Source organism: Hemicordylus capensis, chromosome 5 (assembly GCF_027244095.1).
Source record: "Hemicordylus capensis ecotype Gifberg chromosome 5, rHemCap1.1.pri, whole genome shotgun sequence".
NCBI lineage: Eukaryota > Metazoa > Chordata > Lepidosauria > Squamata > Cordylidae > Hemicordylus > Hemicordylus capensis.
Genome location: NC_069661.1, coordinates 22,129,019 through 22,145,733, shown reverse-complemented (window position 1 = coordinate 22,145,733; position 16,715 = coordinate 22,129,019). Strand labels below are relative to the sequence as shown.

Sequence of the window (16,715 nt, the reverse complement as noted above, 5' to 3'; positions counted from 1 at the left end):
GATTTCTTCTAGGATCCATTTCTTTGTTTTCCTGGCTGTCCTTCAAAAAGTGAAACTGATCTGTCCTAACTACATAAAAGGAGTTGCTGGACACCTTCGCATCAGACACTGCAGTAATTGTGGGGTCTGAGACTATGTTGACCTGGATATGAGAGATTTTATTTAAAAAAAAAAATCATAAAAAATGTCACAGCAGGTAATTGATGGTTCCAAATTCTGATTCATGGGAGGAGGGGCTTGTACTAGCCCTCTCACAATCCTAAACAACTCTGCTGGATGCAAATTTGTGGATGCAATGTGGGCAGAAAAGAATTGTGTATTGCCTGAACATATATATCCAAATGCATTCTAGGTTGTAATCTGTCAGATGCTAGTTGAGTCTTTCTTTACTTGTGCTTCAGTCGTCTGCCTCGCAGCTTCAGCCCCCGGAGTCCTTCTGTATATCAAGGGGCCAGTTTTGAAGTGGGTCAGATAGGACACTTCAGAGTGAACATGTATACTGCTCTGGTGAATTTGCTGTTCCAATTCTCTACTAGTTCATCAACAGGATCACCAGCAAAGCCAGCACTAAATCCTTCTAAGGTGTCTTGGTAGCCTATTGGATCCAATAACCTTCTTGGGCGGACTATCCTAATAGGCCCCTCACCCCTGCAGAGGTGGGATGTGGTTGTGAATCCAATCTTAAACAGATGGTAGTCAAGAATGTGTACGGAACCAGATGGGGGTGGCTTGTGGGGGTGGGGGGTGTCACTTTAAGGGCGGGGAGGGTGCACTTACCCCTCCCCCCCAAAAGGGCCTCCAAACAGGTTCGTGCACATCCCTAATGGTAGTCCATCCATGACAAAGGGGAAATAACAGGAATCCCCACCCACAGAAAACCACCCTGATCAGAGTGAAGGACCAGATCAAGTGTGTGACCAGCAATGTGTGTTGGTCCACAGCAATGTGTGGACCACTTGGGATAGGCCTATAGTTGTCATGGCCGCTATGAACTCCTGAGCCACCCCAGACAAATTGGGCCTGAAGTGAACATTGAAGTCCCCCACTACAACAAATCTTGGAGACTCCAATGCCAAGCCCAAGACCATGTGTGTCAGCTCAATTAGGTGGTCAGCAGGGTGATCGGTACACCAACAAAGTCCCAGTTTATCCCTGGTCCTCACATTTAAGTACACACATTTGATATGGTCAGATACTTTGACAGGGATCCTGGTAACGGAGATGTTATAGATCACAGCCACTCTGGGTCCCCACCCACATCCTCTAACCTACTTTTCAACAGAATAACCTTGAGGGAGAAGCTGGAACCAGACTGGGCCACCAGCCTCCCCCAACCAAGTCTCTGTGATACATACCAGGTCAGCTCCTTCATCCATAATCAGATCATGGATGATTTCTGATTTATTCTGGACCGAACTGGCATTACAAGAGCAAGGTGAGGCTCTGTGGGTATACTTGTTTCTGAGGGTATACTTTGGAGAATAAATAAGACTGCATTCATATGCTAATTCATAGCACTTTAAATTTTATTTCCAGTGTTAAATGATTAAACTACAGTATTGTAAAATAACAGCATTCAGTATGTGAATAACATAGACAGCTCTGATCACTGTTTCTTGTTTTACTCTTTCATAATGGTAATGACCATGAAATTGAGCAGAAAAACTATGTAGCTGAAGAGCTCATATTGCTAAATGGGAAGGGAAAGGTAATATTGTAGGCTTTAATTTGCTTCTTTAACAGACCTGTATATTTGTGCCTTGACTAATTGATATCAAATTCACCCTGAAATTTACTTTGAAATAAATATTAGCTGATAGCACACTAAATTACTCTTGAGTAGTTTTATCGAAGTTAAGTCGTGCTTTAGGGTAATTCCTAGGTAGTATCATTGACTAACAGTCTGGATGACAGCCAGATATGAAACCTCTTGCCTATTTCCCTAGTTCAGAAAAAAACAGTTATTGATTTGAGTCCAAGTTTTAACACAAAACTTTATTCCCTCAGAAACAGGAATGTAATTGTCAATGCTATCAAGCAGTTTCAAGAAGTTATGCTACTATTATCAAGGATCTCAGGATCATAGGCCTCCTACTGCATGTCAGCACCACGTGGAAGTTCAGGTTCCATGTCCGCTGTGTACCAGGATTTTATCGCCAGTGGTACATCTCTGGACAATAAGGCCTATTAAAAAAAAAAAGACATTATCAACTGTGCTCTTTCTAACTTACGCCTTAAAGGGAACACTGGTTATCAACAGATCTGCTGTAGACTCCCAATCTCTGGTCCTACGCTCTCCTACACTTCACTTTGAGTGTCCAGGTTTGCCTTGAAAAAAGAATATAGAATAGATCAGTTCATCTGATTACTGAAGAGCCACTGAAGCAGGAGTTATGAAATCAAGCAGTGACTGATTGAGGGATAAATGAGGAGTTCCAAAAAGAAAAAGAAAGCTCCCACCCCCACCAAAACAAAAGTGTCTTACTAATTTGATGCCACAGTTCACAGGAACTTGGAAGCTGTGAGGTAAAAGCTGCCATATGGCTGGAGATATTCTAAGACCAAGCAGGTCTTGACATCACCACAGGATGTGCCAACATGCTTTCCAGGTGTCTTTTGCTCACCTGAGGGGTGCGGTTAATCTGAATTGCCCTTCTACATGCTCTTTAAAGTGCTGTTTAAACAGATTCAGATAAGTGCCCCCTCAAAAGATGCCCCCCCCAAATATGTAGAAATGTCCTCTGGTTATATCAGGGCAGGCTCATCTTGTGTGCTGGGCAGTGTTCATCCAAACTAGCCCAATGATGAATAAAATTCAGCTTGCTAGGATTTTCTAAATTTGCCCTATTTAACACGATAGCTATAATTGTGCTGTGTCAGCAGTACCTAACGTCACATGTTGTGAGAAGTGGTGTCTGATTTCTTTTTTCTTTTTTTTAATGGATTGATCTCTCAGGATACATTTCGGTGCTTCTATAGCTGATTATACAGTAATTTATTTGCAGCTGAAAGAGCTAATGCCAGCCATGTGAACCTTAGACAAGCCACTGTCAGTCTGTGTAGACAATACTAAGCTAGATGGTCCAATGGTCTGACTCAGTAGAAGGCAGCTTCCTATGTTCCTGTGAAAGGTTAGGTATACTGACTATGAACATTGCAACAACTGGTGCCAAGATAATACCTCTCTTAAGTTTGTAGAGTACCATACTACATTATTTGAACACTGTCATTCTTACCTCTTCCTCAGTTATGTCATTGCTTGTTTCTAAAGGAAGAGAGATCTGAAAGAAGCAAGAAACAAGGAACCCAGTTTTATTAATTCCTGTGATTAATGTAATTTACAGAATTACAGTATGTTTTGGAAACTCACTGAAATAACATGCTCTCTTATAAAAGCACTGTGGGATAGGACCATGGGCATCCTTTCTGCAAAGCAAATTATTCTGGAAGACCTGCAAACAGGGCATGAAGACAACAGCCACCCTTCCAGTTCTTTGGTCACCAGTAACTGGTACAACAGGGAGATTCCATTTAGCAATCATGGCTAATAACCACTGATAGGCCTATCTTTCAGTGAATTCATTTATTCTCCCTTTAAAGCTGCCTAAACCAGTGGCCATCCTGTGGCAGCTAATTCTATAAGTTAATTATGCATAGTGTGAAGAACTTTCTTTTGACTGCCTCAGATCTATTATCTCTCAATTTCTTTGGGTAACCCCAAAAGCTAGTATTATTAGAGAAAGAAAATGTCTCTGTAGCTCACTTTATATACTGGCTTGTTAAATGCCTTAGGTGGTTATAGGTGTTTGTGAGCAGAATGACCCTCAAAATGCTTAAACCATATAAAAATAACCAATATCTGTATGAAAATGCAGCATTTCATATCCCAATGCTCTGTTCACCACATTACTATATTAGCATGCACAAGGTTTGTTTTTTCTGTTCATTATGTATGGTAACAAATGAAGTGATGAGGAGCTAATGTTCCCAGTGGAGTAATATTGGACGAATTAATCCACTTTCAGTGCTTATGATAGTTATGATTGCCTTAGATTGTAAGCCTGTGGGCAGGACTTCTTTTTAATTTTAATTTTAATTTTTGTACAGAATGTAGTGATTTTAGATGCTGAATAATCTTATATCTATTTCTGAAAGAACAGAAAATATTATGATCCTTATGATTATGTAACAGGAGTGCCTGTGGGTAAGAGGCAGACTTGGGTACCTGTGGTAAATATTATGATCCTTATGATTGTGTAACAGGAGTACCTGTGGTTACTGGCAAACTTGGAATGCTCTACAGGCATGTTGACGATGAAAACAATTGAAGAAGAAGAAACCTAAGGGGGCCAACCCCCTCAACTGTCCCCATGTAATTCTATGGGACAGAATGTTTGCAGACTCAGCATGCAGTTAACAGACAAGCAGTTGGGCAGATCTAATGGAACTCTGTGATGAGGAGAGTGGGAAAAGGCTTGAACAAAAAGAGTGGGAAATGTCTCAGCTTGAAGAATACTTCCTCTAGACCGTCATGGCCCCTTCTGCTTCTGAGAGGGGAAAGTGTCTAAAACGCTTTTGTTTTCTCACCAGCCATTTTACAGCTTTGTGTTTTGGAGGGAGGAGGGGTCTGACAGATATAAGCTCTTGTTGTGAGGAGTTAACCCATCCCCAATGACATAAAACCACTGTATGTGTGTCAACTCACAAATGATGACCATGGGCTTGTCTCTACTGATTTCTGGTCCCAGACGAGGCAGCCATACAATTGATTTGGTTTTTGGGTCAATGGTGGACAGTGGTGCTCCATGGATAGTCCAGGAAGCCTCAACACTGTTATCATGGATGGATCACTATCTGGTAAAGATTGAACTGAGGGTGGACTCTCAACACCTGTGCAGGGGTGGGGGACCAGTTAGGACGGTCCACCTCTGGAGGTTTATGGATCCTGATGGATGCCTGATGGCTCTGGGGGAGTTTCCTGCTGAGAGAGTGGACGATCCTGCTGACACCCTGGTCTCCCTTTGGTATGAGGAGATGGTTTGGGCGATTGAACCACCAAGCCCAAGCGACTCCCTGATATACAGGTGAGTTGCGGACAATGAAGCAGGCTGGTAGACGGCTTGAGCATCATTGGAGGAAAACTCAGAATGAATGTGACCGAACATAGGCTAGAGCACATATTAGGGCCTACTCTATGGTGGTGATGACGGTGAAGAAATCCTACTTTTCCGCCACCATCGCGTCAGCTCCATGTCATCCAGCGGAGCTTTTTCAATTGGTTCGGGGCCTCCTTGGTGAGGACCCCAAAGACCATCAAACAGAATCCTCAGCAGCTCTCTGTGACCAATTTGCTTTACATTTTGCAGATAAAGTCACTCATATCCGTTCTGACTTGGATGCCAAGATTTTTGCGGCACCGGAACTGGATTTTGCCGACGCACCATCTGGTCTTGTTATTTTGGTTGGTTTTCAGACTGTGTTGTCTGAGGAGGTGGACAGGCTGCTTGGAAGGTTGAGGCCTACCACGTGTGTCCTCGACCCTTGCCCTTCATGGCTGGTGAAGGCTTGTAGGGAGTGACTGAGTCCATGGGTGGTGGGGGTGGTGAATGCCTCTCTAGAGCAGTGGGGTGGTTCCCACTTGCTTGAAGGAGGCAGTCATTAGGCCCCTCCTTAAAAAGCCCTCATTGGATCCAGATGACTTAAATAACTTCTAACTTCTTTCAAACCTCCCCTTCGTGGGCAAGGTGTAGGAGACCATGGTGGTGTCTCAGCTCCAGGCAGCCCTGGATGAATCTGATTACTTCGATCCTTTCCAGTTTGGCTTCCGACCTGGATATGGGACAGAAACTGCCCTGGTTGCCCTGGTGGATGACCTACACTGGGAGATAGAGGGAGTGTGACTCTGTTGATCTTCCTGGACCTCTCAGCTGTTTTCGATACCATCAACCATGGTATCCTTCTGGGACGTCTCTCTGGGTTGGGACTTGGGGGCATGGTTATATAGTGGCTCTGCTCCTACCAAGAGGGTCGTACTCAGAAAGTGGTGCTGGGGGATGCCTGCCCGACCCCTTGGCCTTTGGCCTATGGGGTGCCACAAGGATCTATTCTGTCCCCTATGCTGTTTAACATTTACATGAAGCCCCTGGGAGAGGTCATTCATAGGTGTGGGCTGCAGTGCCATCAATATATTGATACCCAGCAATACCTAAGTCAGCAGACACCAGGGAGGCAGTGGATGCTCTGAACCGGGGCTTGGAGGCTGTTCTGGACTGGATGGGAGCAAACAATATGAAACTTAATCCAGAGAAGACGGAAGTGCTCTGGGTTGGTAGAACTGATCATCTGAGTAATGAGGTAAATCTGGTCTTGGACGGGGTCACGCTCCCTCTGAAAGATAAAGTCTGCAGCTAGGGACCCAACGCTGTCCTTAGAGGCGCAGGTGGTGGCGGTGTGCAGAAGCCCCTTTTACCAACTACAGCTGGTACGCCAGCTGTGACCCTACTTGGAGAAGTTGGACCTGACCTCAGTCACTCATACATTGGTAACATCCCAATTGGACTACTGCAATGCGCTCAATGTGGGGCTGCCCTTGCCGATTTGGAAGCTCTTCAGCTGGTTCATAATGCTGCCGCAAGGATGCTCGTGGGTGCAAGTTGCTTCACAAATATTACAGCCATCATGTGTCAGCTTCATTGGCTATCAGTCTGCTTCTGGGCTAGATTCAAGGTGCTGGTATTAACCTTTAAAGCCCTACACGGCTTGGAGCCAGGTACCTGTCAGACCACATTCACCCATATGAATCTGCCAGGGCCCTCCGCTCATCATCTCAGGCCCTGCTACTAACAGAGATTCTGTTAGCAGGGACTAGAGACAGGGTCTTTTCAACTGGCCCCTTGGCTTTGGAATACCCTCCCTGAAGAACTTCACCCTCAGTGTTTTTAAAACACATCTTAAAAAAATCTTTTAAAGGAGACTTTTAAATGCTCAATTTTTTGTTATATCTGGTAGGTTCATTAGCTTTTTATAATTTTCAATTTTTAGCTTTTAAAAACCTTTAATTTGAACCTAATAATGATTGTTGTTTTTAATCTGACAACTTTTTTGTTTAATTTAGTTGATTTTATTACTTTTGTTGTACCTATCTTATTGTTGTGAGCTGCTCCAAGCAGTAGTGCACTATAGGGGTGGGGTATAAATATTTTAAATAAATAATAAATAAATAATAAACTTTCCTGAAGAACAGAGGGGGAAGTTGAGCATTGAAACTGTTAATTTGCTGATCATTCCATATTCACATGAACACACACAGTCACACAATAAACTCAATATTCACCATTTTTTCCTCACATCTAGGATATACTGCAGCATTTTGTTGAGAGTCCTAATCTGTTTTTCAAATAAATCTGTGCCCCACTTTTCATTAAAATTACTAAAGCAGCTTACTGAAACACACAGCACAAGGGAAAGTGCAAAGGAAAACAATTCAAAACTAGCTTAACCCATGCAGGGCATCTGTACGCTAGTACTTGATTGCTCCCCTCACCCCCTGCTTACAGCCCCCCCCACCTCACAGATATCTCCACCTTCACCTGAGTCACACTCCTGCTCCTCTTCCTCCATCTGATTGCTTCCATCCCCCTCACCCCTCTTGGTCACTCCTCCATCCCCTTACTCCATGCCTCTCACCCCTCATTGCTAGTGCCTATTGGCCAAGCTGTAGCCCCCTATCCCCAGAGATCTCCCCACCCTCACTCGAGCCCTGCTCCTGCTCCTCCCCACAGGATCAGCAGCAGTTGACCAGGCCCTTCCTTGCTGCCGCCACTGCCATGGCTGCTCATCCCCCTCAGGCCATGACAGGCCCACCTGCCTCCCTCCACCAATGGCCTCTGTTGCCCCAAACTGCAGCAGTGGTTGACTTGGCCCTTCCTTGCTGCCAATAGGCACTGCCATGGCCGCTCGTTCCCCTCTGGCCACTGACAGACTCGAGACTGCTGTTCTCCCTTCCTTCTTCCTTCCTTCCTCTCCCTCCTTCTTCTCTCTTTCTCTATCCTCTACCCTCTCTTCCCTTCTGTCTTTCTTCCCCTCCCTTCTCCCCCCCCCTTTCTCTTTCTCTCTCCCTTCCTGGGTTAACAGATCTTGTTCATCTTGTTTCCTCATCTAATTCACACAACGGCAGCCTCCTTCTCCTGAAGGGGCTCTTTCCTCCCTCATGACTCCTCTCTTCGCAAACCCCTGCCCACTATCCATCTATCTATCTATATGATTCCTCTCCTCTACAATCAAGAACATCTTCTGACTAGTAACAGTTGCTTCCCAACTGATCTTAACCATCACAGGCTCTTCCTCCCTATCTGCATATGGAATCTTCACTGCCCAATCACCACAGTGCTTCTGCTCGTGAAATCGCAAGAGCTGCCACTAGAGAATTATATATAGAGACTAGTGTTTTTAAGCCCGTTAAAATAACGGGCGCTAGTACTGAGCCTGTTTTAGAGCTCTTCCCTGGGGCTCAACCCCAGCAGCAGCACTTGAGACCCAGAGGTAAGCCTGCCTGCCCATCTCCCCCACCCAGCCCAGAAACATCACCCCAGCCCCCCAGTCAGAAGCCTCAGCCCCCATCCTTTCCCCTCCTTCAGGTCTGTTCCAGCCACACCTTCCCCGCTCGACGACGGTCTCTCTCTCTCTCTCTCTCTCGCTGCCTGCTGCTGCCACTCCTTCTATGGAGCTCAGCAGCACCTCCGCCTTGTCGGCCACATACCTTCCGCCGCCCCCTCAGCCCGCTCGCTCTTCTTCCCACCGCTTTGCGTGGCCTCCTCAGCCAAAGCGACCCCCTGCATCGGCGGGAACTGCAGTTCGTCGGCCCTGCTCTTCCTTTCCATCCCAGCCTCCCCCTCGTAACCTCTCTTGCCACCTTTCTTCTATTTCTCTGGAGTTCCCGTGGCGCTCCGGGCCCCCAGCCGCCATTCCCCCTCCCGCTGCCGCCAGCCTGCATGCCGCGGCCGGTCTCCCCAGCTGGGCAAGGGCCCCAAACTCTCCCCCCCCCGCCCGGCTTCGGTGGCACCGCCAGGCCTCGGTGGCGGCTCTGCCACCGCCTCGGCCGGCTTCCCCCACCGCCTCTTCCCCCCGCCCGGCTTCGGCGGCGCGGCCAGGCTTCGGCCATGGCTTCGCCACCACCTCGGCCACGCTGCGTCCTCTGGGCGAGCCTCGGCTAGTTTCCCCCGCCGCCTCTTCCCCCGCCGCCTCTTTCCAAGTTTCCCCCACCGGCTCTTCCCAAGTTTCTCCCGTGGCCACCTTTGTCCACTCCGCGGCCGGGCAAAGCAACAAACATGGCCGCCTGGTCCCTTTGTCTGTTTCTGCCTCGGCCGTACTGCGCATGCGCTCCGCGCATGCCCAGAACGGCCGAGGGAGGCACGGACACACGCCTGGGTGTCCATGGACGGACACCAAGGCTTTTATTAGAGAGGATTATACCTAACCTAGTATTATTGTTATTATTGTAGTGCTGCTACTGTTGTTATTGTCAGAAGCCACTGCCAATAAATGATACGAACACACTCTTGGTTGTTGCAGCTCCGTTCTGTGCACAAGAATAAATGAGTTTGGGCTGGTTCATGCAAATATGTATGGCGCCTGAGTTCTTATGCCTTGGTTACTCAGCATTTCATGATTCATAATTCATAGCTGAATGACCTCACTGAAAACATTAGTACTGAAAGTCTAATATTTTCAGCATAATCTAATGAATTAGTCTAAATTCATTAAATTATAATGCGGTATATCCTTAAACCAATCAAAGAATAGTGAAAACTTGAAATAATAAATGGAAGCCCCTAATTTACTGAATGCTATCGTTCTTACCGCTTCTTCATTGTTGCTTCTATATGAAGGATAAAAGTCCTGAAAAGAGAGCAACCATGACAGAAATAAAATGCTTCTGTTGGAAGGTCATATTTGATCATTTTTGTACAATGTTGTCTTTTCCTGCATTGTTCAATGGGCAGGAAGAAGCTTTGCAGCTTACTTAGGAGTGGTGCTGTGGCTCAGGGGTAAAGGATCTGCTTTCCATGCAGAAGGCTGCAGGTTCAATCCCTGGCATCTCCAGGAACTTTTGCACACAACAGGCTTTACCATAAGTTTACTGGGAGGCTTTACTGCGAACTCAAAAGTTGTCCCCAAAACCAGACACTGATAGTAGATTATTTTACCCCGGATATAAATCAGGCTTCACTCTAACAAACTGTGTGTGAACTGCTCCCCAATAACTCACAGAGACTTCAAGACAAATCTGGCCGATATAGGAATGCACCCACTCCATTCTGGAGGAGATGCGAGTTAAAGGGCTTTAAAAGCCCCATGTGAAAAACTTCCAGGTAGAGCTGGAAAGGACTCTTGCCTGAAAACTTAGAGAGCCGCTGCTAACCAGTGTAGACCAGGAGTGCACAACTTGGGCCCTCTAGCTGTTTTTGGACTCTAACTCCCAGCATCCCCAGCCACAGTGGCCAATTGTACGTAGTCCGGAAACTGCAATTGGTACAGAATGCAGCAGCTGGATTGGTCTCTGGGACAACACAAAGGGACCATACATACTGTATAACACCGGTTTTGAAAGAACTGCACTGGCTGCCGATATGTTTCTGGGCGAAATACAAAGTGCTGGTTATCCTATATAATAAAAGGCTAAGTGAGTGGCTGTGGCTTTGGAACGTTGGGGATCTGCGTCCCTGCCTCCCTGGGTTGTTCTGGGCCTGCGCAAAGCGCAGGCCCAGAAGAGCCCAAGGGACACAGGACCTCAGACACCAGTGTCCCACAGCCACGGGCGGCCATTAGCCGGTGTGTGGCGGCGGGGGAAAGTGGCCAAGGCGGCGGCTCTGCCGCCGCCTCGGCCATGAGCTGAGGCACGGCAAGAGGAGGCCGAGGCAACCAGAAGCGGCCGCCCTGAAAAAGGCGAGGGCAATGGCGACGGGGGAAGACCAAGACGGGGGACAGGGAAGCTGGGCGAGGTGGCGGCGAAGCCGCCAACGAGGCCCCCGCCCGCTCACAGCCGTCGCCCCCGCCTGCTCACCCGCCCTCCCAGCTGCCCAAAATGAAGCTGGGCGAGGTGGCGGCAAAGCCGCCAACGAGGCCCCCGCCCGCTCACAGCCGCTGCCACCGCCTGCTCACCCGCCCTCCCAGCTGCCCAAAATCACCTTCCCCGCTCCCCCCAAAAAAGATTAAGGGCCAAAATGGCCCATGAGAAGGTTGCCGCCCCCGCCTATCGCCCTCCCAGCTGTCGAAGACCACCTTACCCGCTCCAGCCCGAGGGAAAAGAGAGGAGCTCACGAGCAGAGCTCCTCTCTGTGCTAAGTCACTGCTCAAACTGCCACTATGGACGCAAAGACGCCTATTGCGTCCATTGCGACAGTGTGGGCAGCAGCTTAACACAGAGAGTAGCTCTGTTCCCGAGTTCCTCTCTTCTCCTTCGGGCTGGAGCGGGTAAGGTGGGCTCCGGCAGCTGGGTACGCGGGAGGGCGATAGGCAGGGGCGGCCACCTTCTCATGGGCCATTTTGGCCGTTATTCATCCACCCCCCCCAAAAAAAAGTAAAAGCAAAATAAGGAAGAACAAAAACAGAGACAACAACAAAACAAAAAACAAAAAGAGAGAGGGGACAAGGGGGAAAAAAAGAGACAGAAAGAGAGAGAGAGAGACAGAAAAGACGGGATAGAAAGCTAGCGCCCGTTATCATAACGGGCTTGAAAATACTAGTTACCTATAAAGCCCTTAACAGCTTGGGTCCAGGCTATTTGAGAGAGCACCTCCTTTGTCATAAACCCTGCCAGCTGATATGATCTTCTGGAGAGGTCCGGTTATGGTTGCCGCCGGCTCGTCTGGTGGTGACCTGGGACTGGGCTTTCTCTGTGGCTGCCCCAGGGCTTTCGAATATGCTCCCCGCTGAAATAAGAGTATCTCCTTCTCTTTTTGTTTTTGGAAAAACTCTCAAGACTTACCTGTTCCTGCAGGCTTTTAATTAGAATGAATTTTAATAACTTGTTTTAATAACTGTTTTATGCTATTGTTATTGTTTTGTATAGTTTTTAATCTGTGACTTTTTATATTGTTTTAAATTTTGTACAGCACCTAGAGATGTACATATCAGGCTGTATAGAAAATATGACAGGAGAGAGAGAGAGAGAGAGAGAGAGAGAGAGAGACAGAGAGAGAGAACCAGTAAAATATGTTCCACATGCCTGGTCACAGATAGTAACCGTGCTGCTGCATTTTGTACTAGCTGGAATTTTGGAACCATCCTCAAGGGGAGCAGCCCCATGTATTGCAATTGTGCTACAATATGAGCCTTATTCACACATTATGTCCAACACTTATAGAGTCTCTGTACAGTGTACACTGGTACAGCTCTGTACACAGATACATATTCAAGTTATGCTGAACACAGGTACATCAGTACGCTTCCTATTTGTACCATGCATTTGAGGAGGCCTGTATCCAGTTTCAATTTTAAACTAACACAGGTACAGTCATTCACTCAAAAACATGTATGATTGCATAGACATCTGAATGCAGGTACAATATAATGTCTGAATAGGGCTATTTCAGTAGGTCAAATGGGACATTATTGCACCTCTATCAGCTAATAGCTATTCTTACCTCTGCTGTATTGTAGTCATCACTTTCATCTAGATAAATAAGATCCTGAAAACAAAATATAATGAAAAATAAAATGCTAGTGTTAGAGGGGGGGAAATGTTATCATTTCTGGACAATATTGTCTTTCAGTGGCCTGAATGGATGATCTAGCACCATTAAAGCCTTGGCACTGAAAGTGCTGGGGTCAGTCAAAGCACTGTGGGAATGTGAGTTGATAAAATGTTAATGGAAAGCCCCCAATACAGTGAAGATGAAAGGTATCATTCTTACCTCTCCTCTAATGTAGTCATCACTTTCATCTGAATAAAAATCCTGAAAATAAAATATAATTAAAATATAATGCTAGTCTTTGAAAAGTCGTATGCTATCACTTCTGTACAATATTGTTGTCCAATAGCATGGGAGATATATGCATCAGCTCAGCTGGTATTCAAAGTTGTGGCCAGCTTAGTTCTTGAGGTGTACTGTTTGTAAGAATTAGTAAATCACAAAGGAACTAACAGAGACATTCAGAAGGAAAATTATGGCATGAATCCTGTTTATTAGAAAAGAAGCAAAGAGGTTATTAGATGTAGGAAGAAATCCATTTTAATGAACACAGAATGTCAGAGAGATTTAAATCTGTAAAGTGTTCAGAGCCTTAAGAAACATTCTTAAGTGCCTTGGAACAGCAGCATATGCTCACAATGTTTGTGAGAGAACATGTACATCAGACTCTATGAGTTTCTCTCTTAGGAGAGCGACTTTGGGACAGCTTCACACGGCATGTATTTTAGGTGCTCAGCTGGCAGCTAGCCAGGATTGGCTGCACCTTCCTGCCAAGGGCATATTCCGTGCCAAACCTACATTTACTGTCACTATCACCTAATGTATGAAGTGGCCCATGTATTTCAGCTATTAGCAGTACTATATTCTAAAGGGAAGCCTTCTTACAGTCCATGTACTTCATTACTTTGGACTGAAATAAGAGAGCACTGAAAACAACATTGTTTTTTTTTAATACTGGTTGACATCCAGACTAAAGTGTTTGTGCAGTGAGGCTGCACGTGCGTTCCAGGGGAGGAGCGATTTTTGTCAATTTCCCCTTGTCTCTGAAGCTGACTGTGACTCCTGGAAATATGTCCTTGGGTTGCACAGCCTCAGCTTCTGAGGGAAGGGAAAATTGCCTCTTCCCTGGAGCACATGCATAGGAACGTAGGGACATAGGAAGCTTCCTTATACCAAGTCAGATCATTGGTCCATCTAGCTCAGTATTGTCTACACAGATTGGCAGCAGCTTCTCCAAGGTTGCAGGCAGGCATCTCTCCCAGACCTAACTGGAGATGCTAGGGAGGGAACTTGGAACCCTCTGCATGCAAGCATGCAGGTGCTCTTCCCAGAGCGGCCCCATCCCCTGAGGGGAATATCTTGCAGGGCTCACACATGTAGTCTCCCATTCAAATGCAAATCAGGGTGGACCCTGCTTAGCAAAGGGGACAATTCATGCTTGCTACCACAAGACCAGCTCTCCTCATTAACAGCACAAGTGCTTCATTGGTCTGGATGTTGGCCACTGTGATTTCTTTAAACAGTCAAAGCATAATGAAAGTTGTTAGCCATAAACATATAAATGAACAAGTTCCAGATTTAGCACTGCTATTTTTAACCTCTTGGTCATAGTCATCTTCGGTTATCCTCCAAGGAAAGCTCTGGGGTGGGGGGGAAAGGCAAAATATTAGATGGTGGAGAGTCACATTTCTGTTGATGAAAGTGAGATTAAGACATTTCTATCAAAAATCAGGTTATGTGAAAAATGCCCCTCTTTATTGATTACTGATGTTGATTCACTTCAAACCATTTCTCAGTCTACTTTGTAAACTCTACTTGATAGTTGGTCTCTGGGTCATCTCGGAGAGACCACATCACTCCTTTGTTGTTAATACAAAGTGCTGGTTAGAACTTATAAAGCCCTAAACAGCTTAGGCGCTGGGTATTTAAGAGAACGTCTTCTTCATTATGAGCCCCACCGCCCACTGAGGTTGTCTGGAGAGGTCCATCTCCACTTGCCGCCAGCTCGACTGGTGGCCACACAGGGACGGGCCTTCTCAGTTGCTGCCCCGAGACTGTGGAATGCACTCTCTACTGAAATACAACCCTCCCCATCTCTGACAATTTTTTAAAAGCACTTGAAAACCCACCTCTTCAGCCAAGCTTTTTCAGCTTTTTAAATGTTTAAGTTTTAATCGGTTTTTAATTTTTAGATTGCCTACATTGTTTTAAACCACCTTAAGTGGCACAGTGGGGAAATGCTTGACTAACAAGCAGAGGTTGCCAGTTCGAATCCCCACTGGTACTATATCGGGCAGCAGCGATATAGGAAGATGCTGAAAGGCATCATCTCATACTGTGAGGGAGGAGGCAATGGTAAACCCCTCCTGTATTCTACCAAAGAAAACCACAGGGCTCTGTGGGGGCCAGGAGTCAAAATCAACTTGATGGCACACTTTACCTTTTACCTTACATTGCTTTAACATTTTTGTGTATGTTTTAACTTGTTTTATGGGCGGTGTACAAATCTGACTGACAAACAAATAAATTATTATTATTATTATTATTACATTTATATCCTGCTCTTCCTCCAAGGAGCCCAGAGCGGTGTACTACATACTTGGGTTTCTCTTTCACAACAACCCTGTGAAGTCGGTTAGGCGGAGAGAGAAGTGACTGGCCCAGAGTCACCCAGCTAGTTTCATGGCTGAATGGGGATTTGAACTCGGGTCTCCCCGGTCCTAGTCCAGCACTCTAGACACTACACCACGCTGGCTCTAAATAAACAACACGCTAGATAAGAAGACCCCTGGGGTATCAGATCAAGTCCAGCATCCTGCTTCCAGAAGCTGCCAGTTCAGATGTTGCTGAGAGGCCCACAAGCAGAACCTGAAGGCAACAGGCTTCCACGGCTGTCAGTCCTCAGCAAATGGCCCAGCATGGAGGCTGCATTTCGTTCTTATGGGTAGTAGCTGTGCAAAGGGCTATTTTGCATAGCTGACATCCTGACTAAATTACTCAACAGAAGTCTTGTTTGCAGCATGGCCAGGATGGCTTCTCCCTGCATGCAAAGGCAGGGAGAGGCATTCCCGGCCAGGCTGGGATACTGGGAGCTCTCACAAGAAGAGCTCTCCCTTTTCCAGCCACAGTGTGCTTGACCAGCTCATGATTTGGGTGACCTGCATTTCACCCGAGTAGGGAACAAGGTGGGGATGGGAGTCAGGACCAGACTGACAGGCAAGTCAGTCCCAAGAAGCCCCATGCGCTGTCAGCACGCACATGGCATCTGTGCATGTGTGGGTGCCATTTGCATGGTCAGCAACACCATGCAACCAGTCTGAACCTTGCAAGCCTCTCCAGGAGCATCTCTTTTCACACTCCTTGCAAAGCTTGCAGGAAGCATGAGAAGGGGAGGCTGCTGGCAACCTTCCCTCCTCCCAGCAATCCATGTACTTTCAAAGTTTGCCAGGGTTGGCTTTGACAGGGGGCTGGCACCCACCAGGTGTGTGGAGCAATCAAGGCAGCATTTTGTGCCTTGCCTCAGGCACCACAATAGCTTGAGCCATCCTCGGATATTAGCAGCTCTAGCAGGTGCAATCCCAGTTGGGAATGGGCTGGACATCTCTCCTCCTCTGCTGCTGTGAGCCAGTATGCTGGCCTGGCGAGCTACACAACTCCTCCTGGTCACCATGCTCCCTGGCAATGCCCCTGGACATCTCCCCATTCACTCTGGTCTGCAGAGGGCAGATGCTGAATGTGGGCAGAGTTATCTCTCCTGAGTTAGAACCCTGGAGAGCCAGAATAGGTCAATCAAAACAGGGTGAAAACTTGTCATGATAAACTGTGTCAGTGGAAACTTCCTGATGTATTAAATGGTACTAGCTAAATGCACGCAGAGCATCTGCATTCAATCAATCTACTTGATTGCTCCCCTCGCCCCCTGCCACAGCCCCCCTCACCTCAGAGATCTCTCCACCCTCACCTGAGCTGCACTCCTGCTCCTGCTCCTCCATCTGGTTGCCTCCCTCCCCATCACCCCTCTTG

The 16,715-nt window shown here is 46.8% G+C and overlaps 1 protein-coding gene across 17 annotated transcripts in view; it reads right to left on the bottom strand.

Moving 5' to 3' along the window:
• Window positions 1-1,508: 1,508 nt before the first annotated feature.
• LOC128326767 (polynucleotide 5'-hydroxyl-kinase NOL9-like) overlaps window positions 1,509-16,715 on the bottom strand; it is a 40,440-nt gene continuing 25,233 nt past the window's right edge. For 12 of the 17 annotated variants that reach the window (XM_053254274.1, XM_053254268.1, XM_053254270.1 and 9 more), the window contains 6 exons: window positions 14,291-14,332; window positions 12,915-12,956; window positions 12,645-12,689; window positions 9,859-9,897; window positions 3,237-3,281; window positions 1,509-2,184 (listed from right to left, as the gene is read on the bottom strand). In XM_053254274.1, coding sequence (XP_053110249.1) covers window positions 2,092-2,184; window positions 3,237-3,281; window positions 9,859-9,897; window positions 12,645-12,689; window positions 12,915-12,956; window positions 14,291-14,332 — 306 coding nt within the window. In that variant the 3' untranslated portion in view covers window positions 1,509-2,091. The remainder of the gene's footprint in view (window positions 2,185-3,236; window positions 3,282-9,858; window positions 9,898-12,644; window positions 12,690-12,914; window positions 12,957-14,290; window positions 14,333-16,715) is intronic. The other 5 variants (XM_053254275.1, XM_053254277.1, XM_053254279.1 and 2 more) reach the window with 1 other exon arrangement.